The 19,277-nt window shown below is 45.4% G+C and overlaps 1 protein-coding gene across 1 annotated transcript; it reads left to right on the top strand.

Moving 5' to 3' along the window:
- ets2 (v-ets avian erythroblastosis virus E26 oncogene homolog 2) lies at positions 1-14,881 on the top strand. The gene is made up of 10 exons (XM_079599375.1): positions 1-167; positions 604-657; positions 1,744-1,852; positions 6,647-6,766; positions 7,183-7,383; positions 8,327-8,389; positions 8,880-9,089; positions 9,459-9,713; positions 11,833-11,951; positions 12,371-14,881. The coding sequence occupies exons 2-10, from the start codon at positions 610-612 to the stop codon at positions 12,584-12,586; spliced, it is 1,341 nt and encodes a 446-aa protein (XP_079455501.1). The 5' UTR covers positions 1-167; positions 604-609; the 3' UTR covers positions 12,587-14,881.
- Positions 14,882-19,277: the final 4,396 nt, after the last annotated feature.

The raw sequence follows: 19,277 nt of genomic DNA on the forward strand, positions 1-19,277 counted from the left end.
ACAGACGAAACACAACCTAAACGCGCTCACTAATCCACACACACACATCTAACTCGAGCTGCGAATATCAGCGCCATCGATCGATATCAGAATCGATCGATCAGAGGAATAAAACACCGCAGATTCGCATCGGATTTACTTCTCCTCCTCCTGCGGGAACTCCACAGGTCAGCGGCATTAACCGATCAATACAGTATCCTCAATATCAGCCATTAACACGATTACAGACCGCAGTTTGTTTCTGTTCATTCTACTTTTAATTCTATTCATGTTCTGTTTTGTTTATAGTCATGATGTATTTTGATGATGTAGTTGTGATGTGAAATATACATGAATAATCTGATATGACTGAATCATGTACAGTAGTGTTATATAATGTATATGAAGCTGAATCACATTCTGCTCGCTCATCAGTGACTCATGAATCATTCTCGTGTGACTCGGGAAACTTTCACAGATTCACTTCTGATCAGTTTAATTAGACACGTTAAAATTTACGCATTTACTGTTGTTGATTCTAACTTAGACGAAATAAGAAAATAATGATTATGATGATAATAATAATAATTTGTATTTGTTATAAATATGTTCTTGCTTTCTCAGGTCTCGATGTGCAACATGGAGTCTCTTTTACCTGGGTTCAGAAACACACTAAAGGTGAGATCAGTCTGTGTACTGTATTGTGTATTTGATGTTACACACCCAGATGTGCTCGTTTATTATCGGACACACATCTGCTTGTTCTGTGTGCTGTGATTGGTCGAGAGGAGAGCTGCTGTAATGTCATTGGAGGTCAGCTCGGGTTCGCCCACGCAGTTCACGCTGGCTCGGAACCGGAAGGCCATATATGGTCGTGCGCTCCCATTGGTGGAACGGCTCTAGTGATGATGTCATGTGTGTTAGGGCGTGTCTTCTGGGTTTTTCCTGCCCGTGCCGGTTTGAACTCAATAAAGAGTTTTGTGTGTGTGTGTGTGTGTGTGTGTGTGTGTGTGTGTGTGGAACACTCAGCAGATTATTGCAGAACGTGAAAGCACTTCAAAACTGAAAGTATATAAAAGTTATAGAAGTTTGTCTACTGTTAAGCAAGCTTGCTGAACTAAACATTATATATTATTGTTTTTTTTACTAAATAGTTTGGCCTCTAGAAAATCCAAGTTGTGTTCCAAATGTAAAGTCCTGCTGTAGTCAATCATTTATCCCTGAAAACTCACCTTTGATCACCAAAATAACACATTTTAACGTTTTTTTTTCCTTCATGTCTTAAATATCTTGAATGTAACTCGACACCCTTGCCTCATTTAGTATGCACGGCTCTATGAATATGCAAATGAGTCCCGCCTCCGCTCACTCACTCACTCAGAGATCCACGTTGATCTGATTGGTCAAGGTAGTGTGTGACGTCAGAAACACCAGCGATTTCACACCGTGTGTTTGAGACTGTCTTTGGTTCACTGCAGTTTTAAGCAGAAAATACTCAGCAATGCTGTCCACTTATGAACTTACACATGGTGTGTGTTAAAGCAGATTAATAACACCACATACACACATACACTACAGTAACAGCTGGATTTACACCACTGGGGGACTTTAAAGTTGGTTCCTGTGAGATTGTGTTTTGGTACTTCACCGTTCACCAAGATTACGAGGCACATTAATGTACAACACTAGTGATGCGCCGATACCTCATGTAGAATGAACACCGCAACACCTTACCTGTGTAAAGCTTGTGTGTGTTCTCCTCAGCGTCAGGCGGCGTTCGAGATGTTTGAAGACCCGATGTCTCTGTTCTCCAGCTTCTGTCCGCTGGAGGAGGAGCAGCAGGTGCCGTCCGGCCTGGACTGCGGCTCTCAGGGTAAACCAGCACCGCTGACCATTCCCATTCCCATTCCCATTCTGTGCAACCATTCCCATTCTGCGTAACCATTCCCATTCTGTGTAACCATTCCCATTTCCTATTCCCATTCTGCGTAACCATTCCCATTCCCATTCTGCGTAACCATTCCTATTCCCATTCCCATTCTGCTTAACCATTCCCATTCTGCTTCACCATTCCCATTCTGCTTAACCATTCTGTGTAACCATTCCCATTCCTATTCCCATTCTGCTTCACCATTCCCATTCTGCTTAACCATTCTGTGTAACCATTCCCATTCCTATTCCCATTCTGCTTCACCATTCCAATTCTGCTTCACCATTCCCATTCCCATTCTGCTTAACCATTCCCATTCTGCTTCACCATTCCCGTTCCCATTCTGCTTCACCATTCCCATTCTGCTTAACCATTCCCGTTCCCATTCTGCGTAACCATTCCCGTTCCCATTCTGCTTAACCATTCCCATTCTGCGTAACCATTCCCGTTCCCATTCTGCTTAACCATTCCCATTCTGCTTCACCATTCCCATTCTGCTTCACCATTCCCATTCCCATTCTGCTTAACCATTCCCATTCTGCGTAACCATTCCCGTTCCCATTCTGCTTAACCATTCCCATTCTGCTTCACCATTCCCATTCTGCTTCACCATTCCCGTTCCCATTCTGCTTAACCATTCCCATTCTGCTTAACCATTCCCGTTCCCATTCTGCGTAACCATTCCCGTTCCCATTCTGCTTCACCATTCCCATTCTGCTTCACCATTCCCATTCTGCTTCACCATTCCCGTTCCCATTCTGCTTCACCATTCCCATTCTGCTTCACCATTCCCGTTCCCATTCTGCTTCACCATTCCCGTTCCCATTCTGCTTAACCATTCCCATTCTGCTTAACCATTCCCATTCTGCTTCACCATTCCCATTCTGCTTCACCATTCCCATTCTGCTTCACCATTCCCGTTCCCATTCTGCTTCACCATTCCCGTTCCCATTCTGCTTAACCATTCCCATTCTGCTTCACCATTCCCGTTCCCATTCTGCTTAACCATTCCCATTCTGCTTCACCATTCCCATTCTGCTTCACCATTCCCGTTCCCATTCTGCTTCACCATTCCCGTTCCCATTCTGCTTAACCATTCCCATTCTGCTTCACCATTCCCGTTCCCATTCTGCTTAACCATTCCCATTCTGCTTCACCATTCCCATTCCCATTCTGCTTCACCATTCCCGTTCCCATTCTGCTTCACCATTCCCGTTCCCATTCTGCTTCACCATTCCCGTTCCCATTCTGCTTAACCATTCCCGTTCCCATTCTGCGTAACCATTCCCGTTCCCATTCTGCTTTACCATTCCCATTCTGCTTTACCATTCCCATTCTGCTTTACCATTCCCATTCTGCTTAACCATTCCCATTCTGCTTAACCATTCCCATTCTGCTTCACCATTCCCGTTCCCATTCTGCTTCACCATTCCCATTCTGCTTCACCATTCCCATTCTGCTTCACCATTCCCATTCTGCTTTACCATTCCCATTCTGCTTAACCATTCCCGTTCCCATTCTGCTTAACCATTCCCATTCTGCTTAACCATTCCCGTTCCCATTCTGCTTAACCATTCCCATTCTGCTTAACCATTCCCATTCTGCTTCACCATTCCCATTCTGCTTCACCATTCCCATTCTGCTTCACCATTCCCATTCTGCTTTACCATTCCCATTCTGCTTAACCATTCCCGTTCCCATTCTGCGTAACCATTCCCGTTCCCATCCTGCTTAACCATTCCCATTCTGCTTAACCATTCCCATTCTGCTTCACCATTCCCGTTCCCATTCTGCTTCACCATTCCCATTCTGCTTAACCATTCCCATTCTGCTTAACCCTTCCCATTCTGCTTCACCATTCCCATTCTGCTTCACCATTCCCATTCTGCTTCACCATTCCCGTTCCCATTCTGCTTCACCATTCCCATTCTGCTTAACCATTCCCATTCTGCTTCACCATTCCCATTCTGCTTCACCATTCCCATTCTGCTTCACCATTCCCATTCTGCTTAACCATTCCCATTCTGCTTCACCATTCCCGTTCTGCATCACCATTCCCGTTCTGCTTCACCATTCCCGTTCTGCTTCACCATTCCCATTCTGCTTCACCATTCCCATTCTGCTTCACCATTCCCATTCTGCTTCACCATTCCCATTCTGCTTCACCATTCCCGTTCCCATTCTGCTTAACCATTCCCATTCTGCTTCACCATTCCCGTTCCCATTCTGCTTAACCATTCCCATTCTGCTTCACCATTCCCATTCCCATTCTGCTTCACCATTCCCATTCTGCTTCACCATTCCCGTTCCCATTCTGCTTCACCATTCCCGTTCCCATTCTGCTTAACCATTCCCGTTCCCATTCTGCGTAACCATTCCCGTTCCCATTCTGCTTTACCATTCCCATTCTGCTTTACCATTCCCATTCTGCTTAACCATTCCCATTCTGCTTCACCATTCCCGTTCCCATTCTGCTTCACCATTCCCATTCTGCTTCACCATTCCCATTCTGCTTCACCATTCCCATTCTGCTTTACCATTCCCATTCTGCTTAACCATTCCCGTTCCCATTCTGCTTTACCATTCCCATTCTGCTTAACCATTCCCGTTCCCATTCTGCTTAACCATTCCCATTCTGCTTAACCATTCCCGTTCCCATTCTGCTTAACCATTCCCATTCTGCTTCACCATTCCCATTCTGCTTCACCATTCCCATTCTGCTTCACCATTCCCATTCTGCTTTACCATTCCCATTCTGCTTAACCATTCCCGTTCCCATTCTGCGTAACCATTCCCGTTCCCATCCTGCTTAACCATTCCCATTCTGCTTAACCATTCCCATTCTGCTTCACCATTCCCATTCTGCTTCACCATTCCCATTCTGCTTAACCATTCCCATTCTGCTTAACCCTTCCCATTCTGCTTCACCATTCCCATTCTGCTTCACCATTCCCGTTCCCATTCTGCTTCACCATTCCCATTCTGCTTCACCATTCCCATTCTGCTTCACCATTCCCATTCTGCTTCACCATTCCCATTCTGCTTCACCATTCCCGTTCTGCTTCACCATTCCCATTCTGCTTCACCATTCCCGTTCCCATTCTGCTTAACCATTCCCATTCTGCTTCACCATTCCCATTCCCATTCTGCTTCACCATTCCCGTTCCCATTCTGCTTCACCATTCCCGTTCCCATTCTGCTTCACCATTCCCGTTCCCATTCTGCTTAACCATTCCCGTTCCCATTCTGCGTAACCATTCCCATTCCCATTCTGCGTAACCATTCCCATTCCCATTCTGCTTAACCATTCCCATTCTGCGTAACCATTCCCGTTCCCATTCTGCTTAACCATTCCCATTCCCATTCTGCTTCACCATTCCCATTCCCATTCTGCTTCACCATTCCCGTTCTGCTTCACCATTCCCGTTCTGCTTAACCATTCCCATTCTGCTTCACCATTCCCATTCTGCTTCACCATTCCCATTCTGCTTCACCATTCCCGTTCTGCTTAACCATTCCCATTCTGCTTCACCATTCCCATTCTGCTTCACCATTCCCATTCTGCTTCACCATTCCCATTCTGCTTAACCATTACCATTCTGCTTAACCATTCCCATTCTGCTTCACCATTCCCATTCTGCTTCACCATTCCCGTTCCCATTCTGCTTCACCATTCCCATTCTGCTTCACCATTCCCATTCTGCTTCACCATTCCCATTCTGCTTCACCATTCCCATTCTGCTTCACCATTCCCGTTCTGCTTCACCATTCCCATTCTGCTTCACCATTCCCGTTCCCATTCTGCTTAACCATTCCCATTCTGCTTCACCATTCCCATTCCCATTCTGCTTCACCATTCCCGTTCCCATTCTGCTTCACCATTCCCGTTCCCATTCTGCTTCACCATTCCCGTTCCCATTCTGCTTAACCATTCCCGTTCCCATTCTGCGTAACCATTCCCATTCCCATTCTGCGTAACCATTCCCATTCCCATTCTGCTTAACCATTCCCATTCTGCGTAACCATTCCCGTTCCCATTCTGCTTAACCATTCCCATTCCCATTCTGCTTCACCATTCCCATTCCCATTCTGCTTCACCATTCCCGTTCTGCTTCACCATTCCCGTTCTGCTTAACCATTCCCATTCTGCTTCACCATTCCCATTCTGCTTCACCATTCCCATTCTGCTTCACCATTCCCGTTCTGCTTAACCATTCCCATTCTGCTTCACCATTCCCATTCTGCTTCACCATTCCCATTCTGCTTCACCATTCCCATTCTGCTTAACCATTACCATTCTGCTTAACCATTCCCATTCTGCTTCACCATTCCCATTCTGCTTCACCATTCCCATTCTGCTTCTTACTTAGCAATCGCAACTAATAGACACAACTGAACAAAGACACGATTGAAATAAACAGTGTTTTAAGATTTTCAGGAGCAGAAACTGTAATCAAAAGAATTTTCTGTCTTCTGTAGTTTAGATTAGTGTTATTATAGAGATAAATATTAGTGCTGTCACTTTAAGAGCTGCACAGATCCACTACACCGATACACAGAGTCTCGCGCTCGAATGGTTTAAACTCATATTGAAACACTCACAGAGGAATCGAAATTTAAATTTTATGACAAGTAATTTTCGATGCCCAACCCTGCTCATTACTGGCCAACACGTCCCTGTAAGTTCACACAGATCTCCATCGGTCTCTCATGTGTGTGTGTGTGTGTGTGTTTCAGATGCTGGTGTGTGTTCGGTGCCGCTGCTGACGCCCTGCAGTAAAGCCGTGGTCAGTCAGGCGCTGAAGGACAGTTTCAACGGCTTCTCGAAGGTCCAGCGCATCTGCGGCATCTCCAGCGGTGAGTCTCCTGAACACCGGACACTAGCGGCCGGAGCGTATCCGCCAGCGCGCGGCTCCGGGAGTAGCCGGATATAATATTCATATAGAATATTAGATATTAGATTCAATCTATATTTAATTTCTACAGTGAGCAAATAGCGTTACATTTAGTCTTGATTATTAATCTCTGTGCCTGAACACTACCGTTAGCCTGTTATTTAGTCTTCATCTCTGCTTGTAATCTGTACATTTGTTTTTAATAATGTGTGAACTTTATCAGTTAGGCTAGTCGTTTTTGATGTGGTATCGAAGAACTTTTTTTTTTTTTTGGTGATCCGATCCGTGTCTCGAAAACCGTAAATGATCCGATCCGTGAGATTTGTGATCCGCTGCGCCGCTACTGACCGCATGTGTGTAACGACCTCTGTCCCGTAGACCCGCGCAAGTGGAGCCAGCAGCACGTGTCCCAGTGGCTGTACTGGGCGTCCGGAGAGTTCAGTCTCACCAACATCAACTTCTCGAAGTTTGACATGAGCGGGCGGGAGCTGTGCGACCTGGGCAAGGACGGGTTCCTGGATCTAGCTCCGGATTTCGTGGGCGATATTCTGTGGGAACATCTGGAGCAGATGATGAGAGGTGAGAGCCTTCTGTCTTTAGTGCTGTAGGGATGCAGGATACATCGTTCGAATGGAGGACTATATAAAGAATTATCGGTTATCGGCTTTCAAATATAAAGAATTATCGGTTATCGGCTTTCAAATATAAAGAATTATCGGTTATCTGCTTTCAAATATAAAGAATTATCGGTTATCTGCTTCCAAATATAAAGAATTATCGGTTATCGGCTTTCAAATATAAAGAATTATCGGTTATCTGCTTTCAAATATAGAGAATTATCGGTTATCTGCTTCCAAATATAAAGAATTATCGGTTATCTGCTTTCAAATATAAAGAATTATTGGTTATTGGCTTTCAAATATAAAGAATTATCGGTTATCTGCTTTTGAATATAAAGAATTATCGGTTATCGGCTTTCAAATATAAAGAATTATCCGTTATCTGCTTTTGAATATAAAGAATTATCGGTTATTGGCTTTCAAATATAAAGAATTATCAGTTATCTGCTTTTGAATATAAAGAATTATCGGTTATTGGCTTTCAAATATAAAGAATTATCGGTTATCCGCTTTCAAATATAAAGAATTATCGGTTATTGGCTTACAAATATAAAGAATTATCGGTTATCTGCTTTTGAATATAAAGAATTATCGGTTATCTGCTTTCAAATATAAAGAATTATTGGTTATTGGCTTTCAAATATAAAGAATTATCGGTTATCCGCTTTCAAATATAAAGAATTATCGGTTATTGGCTTACAAATATAAAGAATTATCGGTTATCTGCTTTTGAATATAAAGAATTATCGGTTATTGGCTTTCAAATATAAAGAATTATCAGTTATCTGCTTTTGAATATAAAGAATTATCGTTATCTGTATCGGCCAGAATGTTGATATGGGTGCATCTCTGCTTTGGTGTAATGCACGAGCTGATGTCTGATTGGGTGTTTTCTTCCTCAGCCTGTCAGGAGGGCGACGAGGTGAACGTCTCTGAGTGTGGATGGACGAGCAGCAGCTCCAGCAGTAAGTGTTGTGTTCACTGTCAGTACGTTTACATGCACTGATTTCTGTCAATCTTCTGTGCATTTGAACAATTCAAGGCGAGACACTACAGGCATTGTTTTTTCATGCATTTGGTCTATTTTGCTTGCATAACATTTCCTTCTATTCAGCCTAGTGGAAAGAAAACATGCAAAATGTTAATTTAAGTGTTTATTATATTGCAATTTATCTCTTTGCATCTGTAGATTTTAATTTCAATACATAGTTTGAGTCAGAAATCTCCACTTCAGCAGCTTTACACACCCCAAACTTTAGTTTTATAAACATTCTGTTTGTTTGGTTATCAACTGTGGAAAGAATGATGACATCAGTTAAAGTCTTTCCCTTACTCACCTGTGGTGTCTTGTCTGAAGAGAGTCAGGCGTTCAGAACTAGCCCTGAGGGGATTGTTTCGGATCATCAACAGCGCTCTTATAACTGACTCCAGTGTGATGTGTGTGTGTGTCTGAAGGTCTCAGTCTGGAGGAATGTTCTCTGAAGGTTCCTGATAATCGCATGAGTCTCCTCCGAGAGCTCTTCGAGACGTCTAATGATTCGGCCCTGTTGGCATCGGGTCAGGAGCTCTCCATGTATCCCAAACCTCAGCTCAGCACCGTCAGCATCAGCTACAGGAGTCGCGAGTTCTCCGCCGCTAAAGCTGCTCAGCGTCTCGATACAGCAGGTCAGATATCAGAGATCACACACACCGCCAGTAACGCCAGTGCTGGGGTACCGCCTTACTACTTATTACGGAATCAGATTACTTTTTGGAAGTAACGAGTAAAGTAACACATTACACGTAACACATATTACACGTAACACATATTACACGTAACACACATTACACGTAACACATTATGTAATCAGATTACTTTGTTGATGTAACGAGTAAAGTAACGCATTACTTTACATGAAAAGTAACTAAGTAACATAATTAGATAGTTTCTTTAGGGAGTAACGCAATATTGTAACGCATTACTGTCCCACACCGGTCGCGGTGAGCTGATGCACTAGAGTGTGTGTAGTAACCGAACGCTGTGTGTGTGCGCAGTCTCGTCCCGGGATCAGACGTCGGTGGAGAGTGTGGAGAGCGCTGAGGAGTGTGTTCTGCGCTCCTGGGGAAGCCACTCGTCGCTCGCGGACGCCCAGCGCGTCCCGTCCTACGACAGCTTCGAGGAGGAGTTCGGGTCCGCCCTGGGCCTGGCCACACCGGGACTGTCCTTCAAAGACTACGTTCAGGAGAGGAACGAGCCGCGGGAACAGGGCAAGCCTGTGATCGCCGCCGCAGTGCTGGCGGGCTTCACCGGTGCGTTACACTGATACACAACTCACACACACTCAGCTGACTCACACTCACGCTGACACACACTCACGCTGAGTCACACTCAAATTACGTGTGTGTGTGTTGGACAGGTAGTGGCCCCATCCAGCTGTGAGTTTAACATGCGTGTGTGTGTGTGTTGGACAGGTAGTGGCCCCATCCAGCTCTGAGTTTAACGTGTGTGTGTGTGTGTGTGTGTGTGTTGGACAGGTAGTGGCCCCATCCAGCTGTGAGTTTAACATGCGTGTGTGTGTGTGTTGGACAGGTAGTGGCCCCATCCAGCTCTGAGTTTAACGTGTGTGTGTGTGTGTGTGTGTGTGTGTTGGACAGGTAGTGGCCCCATCCAGCTGTGAGTTTAACATGTGTGTGTGTGTGTGTTGGACAGGTAGTGGCCCCATCCAGCTGTGAGTTTAACGTGTGTGTGTGTGTGTGTGTGTTGGACAGGTAGTGGCCCCATCCAGCTGTGAGTTTAACATGCGTGTGTGTGTGTGTGTGTTGGACAGGTAGTGGCCCCATCCAGCTGTGAGTTTAACATGCGTGTGTGTGTGTGTGTGTTGGACAGGTAGTGGCCCCATCCAGCTGTGAGTTTAACATGTGTGTGTGTGTGTTGGACAGGTAGTGGCCCCATCCAGCTGTGAGTTTAACATGTGTGTGTGTGTGTGTGTGTGTTGGACAGGTAGTGGCCCCATCCAGCTGTGAGTTTAACATGTGTGTGTGTGTGTGTGTGTTGGACAGGTAGTGGCCCCATCCAACTGTGAGTTTAACATGTGTGTGTGTGTGTGTGTGTTGGACAGGTAGTGGCCCCATCCAACTGTGAGTTTAACATGTGTGTGTGTGTGTGTGTGTTGGACAGGTAGTGGCCCCATCTAGCTGTGAGTTTAACATGTGTGTGTGTGTGTGTTGGACAGGTAGTGGCCCCATCCAGCTGTGAGTTTAACGTGTGTGTGTGTGTTGGACAGGTAGTGGCCCCATCCAGCTGTGAGTTTAACATGTGTGTGTGTGTGTGTGTGTGTGTGTGTGTGTTGGACAGGTAGTGGCCCCATCCAGCTGTGAGTTTAACGTGTGTGTGTGTGTGTGTGTGTGTTGGACAGGTAGTGGCCCCATCCAGCTGTGAGTTTAACATGTGTGTGTGTGTGTGTGTTGGACAGGTAGTGGCCCCATCCAGCTGTGAGTTTAACATGTGTGTGTGTGTGTGTGTTGGACAGGTAGTGGCCCCATCCAGCTGTGAGTTTAACGTGTGTGTGTTGGACAGGTAGTGGCCCCATCCAGCTGTGAGTTTAACGTGTGTGTGTTGGACAGGTAGTGGCCCCATCCAGCTGTGAGTTTAACATGTGTGTGTGTGTGTGTGTGTGTGTTGGACAGGTAGTGGCCCCATCCAGCTGTGAGTTTAACGTGTGTGTGTGTGTTGGACAGGTAGTGGCCCCATCCAGCTGTGAGTTTAACGTGTGTGTGTGTGTGTGTGTGTGTTGGACAGGTAGTGGCCCCATCCAGCTGTGAGTTTAACATGTGTGTGTGTGTGTGTGTGTGTGTTGGACAGGTAGTGGCCCCATCCAGCTGTGAGTTTAACATGTGTGTGTGTGTTGGACAGGTAGTGGCCCCATCCAGCTGTGAGTTTAACATGTGTGTGTGTGTGTGTGTGTTGGACAGGTAGTGGCCCCATCCAGCTGTGAGTTTAACATGTGTGTGTGTGTGTGTGTGTGTGTGTGTGTGTGTGTGTTGGACAGGTAGTGGCCCCATCCAGCTGTGAGTTTAACATGTGTGTGTGTGTGTGTGTTGGACAGGTAGTGGCCCCATCCAGCTGTGAGTTTAACATGTGTGTGTGTGTGTGTGTGTGTGTGTGTTGGACAGGTAGTGGCCCCATCCAGCTGTGAGTTTAACATGTGTGTGTGTGTGTGTGTGTGTTGGACAGGTAGTGGCCCCATCCAGCTGTGAGTTTAACATGTGTGTGTGTGTGTGTGTGTTGGACAGGTAGTGGCCCCATCCAGCTGTGAGTTTAACATGTGTGTGTGTGTGTGTGTGTGTGTGTGTGTTGGACAGGTAGTGGCCCCATCCAGCTGTGAGTTTAACATGTGTGTGTGTGTGTGTGTGTGTGTGTGTTGGACAGGTAGTGGCCCCATCCAGCTGTGGCAGTTCCTGCTGGAGCTTCTGACGGACACGAGCTGTCAGAACATCATCAGCTGGACCGGCGACGGCTGGGAGTTCAAACTCACCGACCCTGACGAGGTGACACACACACACACACACACACACACACACTCATGTTAAACTCACAGCTGGATGGGGCCACTACCTGTCCAACACACACACACACACGTTAAACTCACAGCTGGATGGGGCCACTACCTGTCCAACACACACACACACACACACTCATGTTATAACGGCACATACAGAAATATAATAGAGCTGGCGTTCTCAATCCTTCAGAGGCCGCGGACGCTCTAACGTTTAAAACACATCTGTATGTTTCCATGTATAAAGACCCAATTAATACTGTGAACATTAGTGTGTCAAATGTGCAAATATTGAGTTTTTATTACATTACCTCGTTTTTTTTCTACTCACTGTAGTACTGTACTGTTTTTTACACTGTAATGTCCTCATGTAGTTCTATTGTAATGATTGAACTGGTGTGTCGTCAGGTGGCGCGGCGCTGGGGGAAGAGGAAGAACAAGCCGAAGATGAACTACGAGAAGCTGAGTCGAGGCCTGCGCTACTACTACGACAAGAACATCATCCACAAGACGTCTGGGAAGCGCTACGTGTACCGCTTCGTCTGCGACCTGCAGAGCCTGCTGGGATACACGCTGGAGGAGCTGCACAGCATGCTGGGAGTCCAGCCGGACACCGAGGACTGAGCCCGAGCGAGTGTGTGTCGGGCAGACCTCGAGGAGGTCTCGTTTCTCTGCGGCTCCGTCTGATCATGTGTTCAGGGCCGGCCTGTGTAATGTGGACTAGCGGAGAGGAACTCTGAATCTGAGACGACAGCGCTCTCGCTCTCACGAGAACTGGACCTTCACATCCGCTGGCCGTTCACACGGAGAGAGCTTATTAACAATCACTCTGAACTTTCCTGTGCTTTGATCTGATCCGCTGTCGATCTGCTTCTGCTGGCCTGTGTTTCGTGAGCGCTGTACATGAGATGATCTGATGTTTATTTATGAGACTGGTCATGGACTGAGGCTTCGTGTCGCTCAGGTTAGAGACGTGTGAATGTTTACAGACGCTGAGAGTCTCAGTAACTCGTGTTCGTACAGCGATCTCGTTCTCACGACACGTTCAGCTTCAGAACGACTGCTTGTAACACACACACACACACTTATCTCCTGCGTTACTGTAACCCGGCTGAGCAAACATGCTGTACAACCGCTCACACACACGATACTCACAGTCAAACATCAGCAAATCTCCGAAATCATCTAGCCACTGGAGTGCCTCAGGGCTCAGTGCTGGGACCGCTTCTCTTCTCCATCTACATGACATCACTGGGATCTGTCATTCAGAAACACACTAGTTCTCGGCCTTGCACTTTCATAAAACACTTTTTGCAACACACTTCTCTATGAAACACACACAAATCTAACAGGAAGTCTCTTCATTTCACTACAAACACAACCTCTCAAAACACCACAGTAATTCATCAGAGCCTCTCACACACACACACACACACACAGTCACACTCCTCACACACACAAACACTCCTCACACACACTCCACATGCTCCTCACACACACACTCACACTCCTCACACACACTCCACACGCTCCTCACACACACACACCTCACACACTCCTCAGACACACACTCCTCACACACACACACACACACACAGTCACACTCCTCACACACACAAACACTCCTCACACACACTCCACACGCTCCTCACACACACACACTCACACTCCTCACACACACTCCACACGCTCCTCACACACACACACCTCACACACTCCTCAGACACACACTCCTCAGACACACACAGACACACACTCCTCAGACACACACACACACTCACTCCTCACACACTCCTCACACACACACTCCTCACACACTGCTCAGACACACACTCCTCACACACTCCTCAGACACACACACACACACACTCCTCAGACACACACACACACACACACACTCCTCAGACACACACACACACACACACACACACACTCCTCAGACACCCACACACACACACACTCCTCACGTGTGCAAACGCTGCTTTACTGAACACCAGCCCGTCATGGCTTTAGAATAGGCCTATAAAAGGCCAAAGGTCGAGTTATCGGTTTTGAACAATGGATGCACAAAATGCAGAGTAAGGGGAGTTCGGCCTAACTGTGTGTATATGATATATCCATAAATATAATATTATGGCAAAGGTGTTTGCAACGTAAGACAAATGTGTGCTTCTGAGATGTGTGTGATCTTTTGAATGCAGCGCTTCATTTAGCAAGAGATTCTGGGGTTCTGGGATGTGTGTGTAAGCAGTTGAAAAACTGTAAGAACGTTTCGCTAACATTCCTAAGTTATGAAAACGTTATTTCTGAATATTCTGTCAACATTCAAAATGTCTATTTTTTTAAATGTTTTAAAATCTTTTTTTGTTGTTGCTATGTGAGCACTACGGGAACATTCCATTTAAAGACATGATCACTCTAAACCAACGTTCTATTGTCGGAACTGGAAGAACTTTTGTTCACATCTCTGAGAGAATGTTCCCTGGACTATTATTATTCTCATAATTTATACAGATCACATCATCTGTAAATGTGTTTATATGTGTGTATTTGATTGTTTTTCTAAAATACAGTTGCTCTGAACTGGGTTCAGACTGGTTTATAGGTATTTACAGATGATCTACGAGCGAGAGATTTATTGGTCAGTTAAAGTGTTTCTAGGGAGCGACTGCAGGATCTCTGAATCACTCAGTCTTTATTATCAAACCTTTATTAGTCACACATGATGTTTGTGCTGAACGTCTTCTGAACCGAGTGACTTACACTGGTGGAGACATGTTCTGTGTGTGTGTGTGCGTGTGTGTGTGTTTCAGAGGCATTTGACTCATGAGAGTCTGTCCAGACGTGCGTCTTTGTCATCAACACACTGAACAGTTTAATATCTCTGTGAAAGTAAACCAATAAATTCTCGTTAAATGATGTGACGTGTGTAGTGTTTTCTCTCTGAACTCAACACAAGCCTCAACAACATTTCACAAGTACATACTGTATATTCCTCAGTTGTAAGTCGCTTTGGATAAAAGCGTCTGTGCTAAATGACTAAATGTGAATGTATATTATCATTAATATGTTTCCTCTGGTACATCTGCCAAACAAACAAAAATGATTTTAGTCTGTAGACTTACAGTATATAGTTTCTGTAAATTTCAGAAAGTTTTAATGAGAACCAATTTTTTGTTAAAAAAATGTAATAAATTCTCTTACGTTGAATTCTCTTACGTTGTTTTTTCTCTTACATTGCTCAAACAAGCTTCCTTGATGTTTTGCTGTTGAGGGGTTGAATCTTGGCTATACAATAATATACAAGCTCTTTTAGCTTATTTTAAATCTGGTTTTGTATTATTTTCAATAGTTTAAATAGTCAAAAGTCATCTTGAGGCCCCTAGTGTACACTGGACCCCTGCATTACAGTGACTCACAGAAGGTTTTTGTCAGGTCTTCCCTCTCAGTAGGGACCTGGAGAGTAGGGTGTCGTGGAGAGGTGAGGTGTCTAAGACCCATCATCTAGCTACTGGAGTGCCTCAGGGCTCAGTGCTGGGGCCGCTTCTCTTCTACATCTAGATGTCATCACTGGGATCTGTCATTCAGAAACATGGTTTATCCCATCACTGCTATCATCTAGCTACTGGAGTGCCTCAGGGCTCAGTGCTGGGACCGCTTCTCTTCTACATCTAGATGTCATCACTGGGATCTGTCATTCAGAAACATGGTTTATCCCATCACTGCTATCATCTAGCTACTGGAGTGCCTCAGGGCTCAGTGCTGGGACCGCTTCTCTTCTACATCTAGATGTCATCACTGGGATCTGTCATTCAGAAACATGGTTTATCCCATCACTGCTATCATCTAGCTACTGGAGTGCCTCAGGGCTCAGTGCTGGGACCGCTTCTCTTCTACATCTACTTGTCATCACTAGATCTGTCATTCAGAAACATGGTTTATCCCATCACTGCTATCATCTAGCTACTGGAGTGCCTCAGGGCTCAGTGCTGGGACCGCTTCTCTTCTCCATCTACATGTCATCACTAGGATCTGTCATTCAGAAACATGGTTTATCCCATCACTGTTATCATCTAGCTACTGGAGTGCCTCAGGGCTCAGTGCTGGGACCGCTTCTCTTCTACATCTACTTGTCATCACTAGATCTGTCATTCAGAAACATGGTTTATCCCATCACTGCTAACATCTAGCTACTGGAGTGCCTCAGGGCTCAGTGTTGGGATCGCTTCTCTTCTACATCTACATGTCATCACTAGTGTCTGTCATTCAGAAACATGGTTTATCCCATCACTGCTAACATCTAGCTACTGGAGTACCTCAGGGCTCAGTGCTGGGACCGCTTCTCTTCTACATCTACATGTCATCACTAGATCTGTCATTCAGAAACATGGTTTATCCCATCACTGTTATCATCTAGCTACTGGAGTGCCTCAGGGCTCAGTGCTGGGACCGCTTCTCTTCTACATCTACATGTCATCACTAGATCTGTCATTCAGAAACATGGTTTATCCCATCACTGCTAACATCTAGCTACTGGAGTACCTCAGGGCTCAGTGTTGGGATCGCTTCTCTTCTCCATCTACATGTCATCACTAGATCTGTCATTCAGAAACATGGTTTATCCCATCACTGCTAACATCTAGCTACTGGAGTACCTCAGGGCTCAGTGTTGGGATCGCTTCTCTTCTCCATCTACATGTCATCACTAGATCTGTCATTCAGAAACATGGTTTATCCCATCACTGCTAACATCTAGCTACTGGAGTACCTCAGGGCTCAGTGTTGGGATCGCTTCTCTTCTCCATCTACATGTCATCACTAGATCTGTCATTCAGAAACATGGTGAATCACTTTCATGGACCTTCAGCTGGACTTTTCCCAGCTGAAGGAATTACCTACCAATACTCAACCCATTAATACTAACACTTACTATTCTATCGTTTTAAAATAATAATTAATAAAAGCACATGTACTGTGCTGGAATAACTGGGACTAGTCACAGCTTATTGTTGCCCTATTGTTGATTTGACTGCTTCTATTGCTCTCCTTATTTGCAGCCAGGGTAGTCTAGCAACTCTCAGGTGGCTTGCGAGCTGGAAAAACCAAACTCTGCTCAGGCCAATCACATCGTGTATTGAGTCGGTGGGCGGGCTTAACATAATAACAACAGAGTTGCGACAGTTCCCTGCTACTTGAAAACAAAGAATGGCTGCTGCTGGCGATCAGCGGTCTTTCGAATCGGCATTGAACATTTAAAAAAAAGGAAGAAATGTTCGGCGTTTTGCCGGACCGGATCTTTGCCGCTCTGACCTTCTTCGTTGCTCTGGTTGGTTGTAGCGCTATCCTATTGCGTGCAGAGGGAATTTAAAAGTCAACCGTTTATCCCGGCCCTCGGATTGAGCCATCCCAATGGTGAGTTGCCAGACGGCCTAACATCTTGATGTGGGTTTGGCCTGCCAGGCTATGTTTAACCCGCAGCTCTCAGACATTAGACACACACACACACACACACACACACACACACACTGAGCCAACACTCAACTGATGCTCTCGATGCACAGCTGCCCTCTTCATACAACCTTATGAGAGAGTAGCAGCGGCTCGCCCATAGAGCACTGGGAGCCGACCCTTTTTATTATTATTATTTTATGAATTAATTAATTAATAATTATTATTTTTATTTATCTATAAATCGTGTTCCGGGGGCGGGGTTTATGTAAATTTTAGGGTTGGTGATGTCACTAACCCGTGAGGAAGCTTGTGTAGTTCCTACTAGACGTTTACCGTAGTCCTAAAGGCGATTTCTTTAAAAAGCAAATATCTCCCTTTTATCTTTATAAAGTGTATAAATAATACACACACATACACACATATTATATGTTTACAAACCTATGTTAGATGCGATTAATCAATTTGACAGCACTGTTTTTTAAAATATGGGTTTGATTCCCGTGGATTGCATTGGATCGAACCCGTGGTCCTGGCGTCGCGAGCTCATGCTGTTTGAGTTCTAATATAATATCTGAGTCCGGCTGACAGAGCAGGGAAGTGTGTGTAGACAGGCCGATCCTCTCACAGGTATCTGAATCCACCTACGCTAAACAAACACACACACACACTATCAGCACATCTGATCAGACCGGCTGAACGAGCATGAGACACAAACAGAGCAAATGATTGACAGGCTGATTCTTGGGAAATACTGGAGCATCACTTACAGTCAGTGTTGGGCTGGAGGCGGAGTCACACACACACACACACACACACACACACACACACACACACACACACACACACACACACACACACACACACACACACACACCCGCACGATTTACAGTGTCTGTGTTTGTAAGACAGGAATGTTGTTAGTTCATGTAATATTCACACAAACACAGGACGGCCTTGAGCTCCTGATGTGAACTTCCTCTGCTCACACACACACACACGCACACACACACACACACACACACACACACACACACAATGAAAACCCCAACAGTGCTGTTTGGAGAACATTTGCGCAATCTGAGACACATGTGAGTTTCCCGGCGGGTTTATTGCGTCGGGCGTGTTGAAACAGCAGCAGAGGATCATGGGAGTTTTGTCAGATTGACGCATGTCCATGTCCACGATCACACACACACACACACAAAGTCGTCATACGCTGATATGAGTTTATGATTATCTGTAAGAGATAACCTGTGCGCCTGTGAATGGAGCACTAGTCAGTGATCAGTAAACACACACACACACACTTGCGTTTATGACAGACAGCAGCTGCTCCATGAAATCAGCAAACATGGGCTTCTGAACACACACTTCCTGTAAAGAAGGTAAACACTGACGATCAGGCTTTACCTATTAAGGTGAGATGCAGTATCAAGTGTGTGTGTGTGTGTGAGAGAGAGAGAGAGTCATTGTGTGTGTGTGTGTGTGTGTGTGTGTGTGTGTGTGAGAGAGAGCGAGAGTCATTGTGTGTGTGTGTCAGATGCATCAGCACGGGGAATTTCCCCACAACACACACACACACTCCCAGTGTTTGCTAAGTCAACCATCAGTTTCTCATTCTAACCTGAAGCCATTAAAGCACTGAGATCCGAACACAACAAGAACACACACATATGAACACACACACATGAACACACACACGAATACACATACGAACACACACATGAACACACACACGAACACACACACGAATCAGAATTTTGGGTCAAGTCACATTATCAATGTTGAGAATTCCTCTTTCGGTTCTGAACATGCTGACACACGCAGGCCTGCGTTAGCAGAAGTGAGTGTGTGTGTGTGTGTG

This window comes from Phoxinus phoxinus (genome assembly GCF_949152265.1).
Source record: "Phoxinus phoxinus genome assembly, chromosome: 23".
NCBI lineage: Eukaryota > Metazoa > Chordata > Actinopteri > Cypriniformes > Leuciscidae > Phoxinus > Phoxinus phoxinus.

Excerpts from the sequence above, each read along its gene's own strand:
- ets2 (XM_079599375.1), top strand. The coding sequence starts at position 610 with ATGTGCAACATGGAGTCTCTTTTACCTGGGTTCAGAAACACACTAAAG. Across the intron at positions 658-1,743 it reads GGTTCAGAAACACACTAAAG|CGTCAGGCGGCGTTCGAGAT; the intron begins GTGAGATCAGTC and ends TGTTCTCCTCAG. Across the intron at positions 7,384-8,326 it reads TCTGGAGCAGATGATGAGAG|CCTGTCAGGAGGGCGACGAG; the intron begins GTGAGAGCCTTC and ends TTTCTTCCTCAG.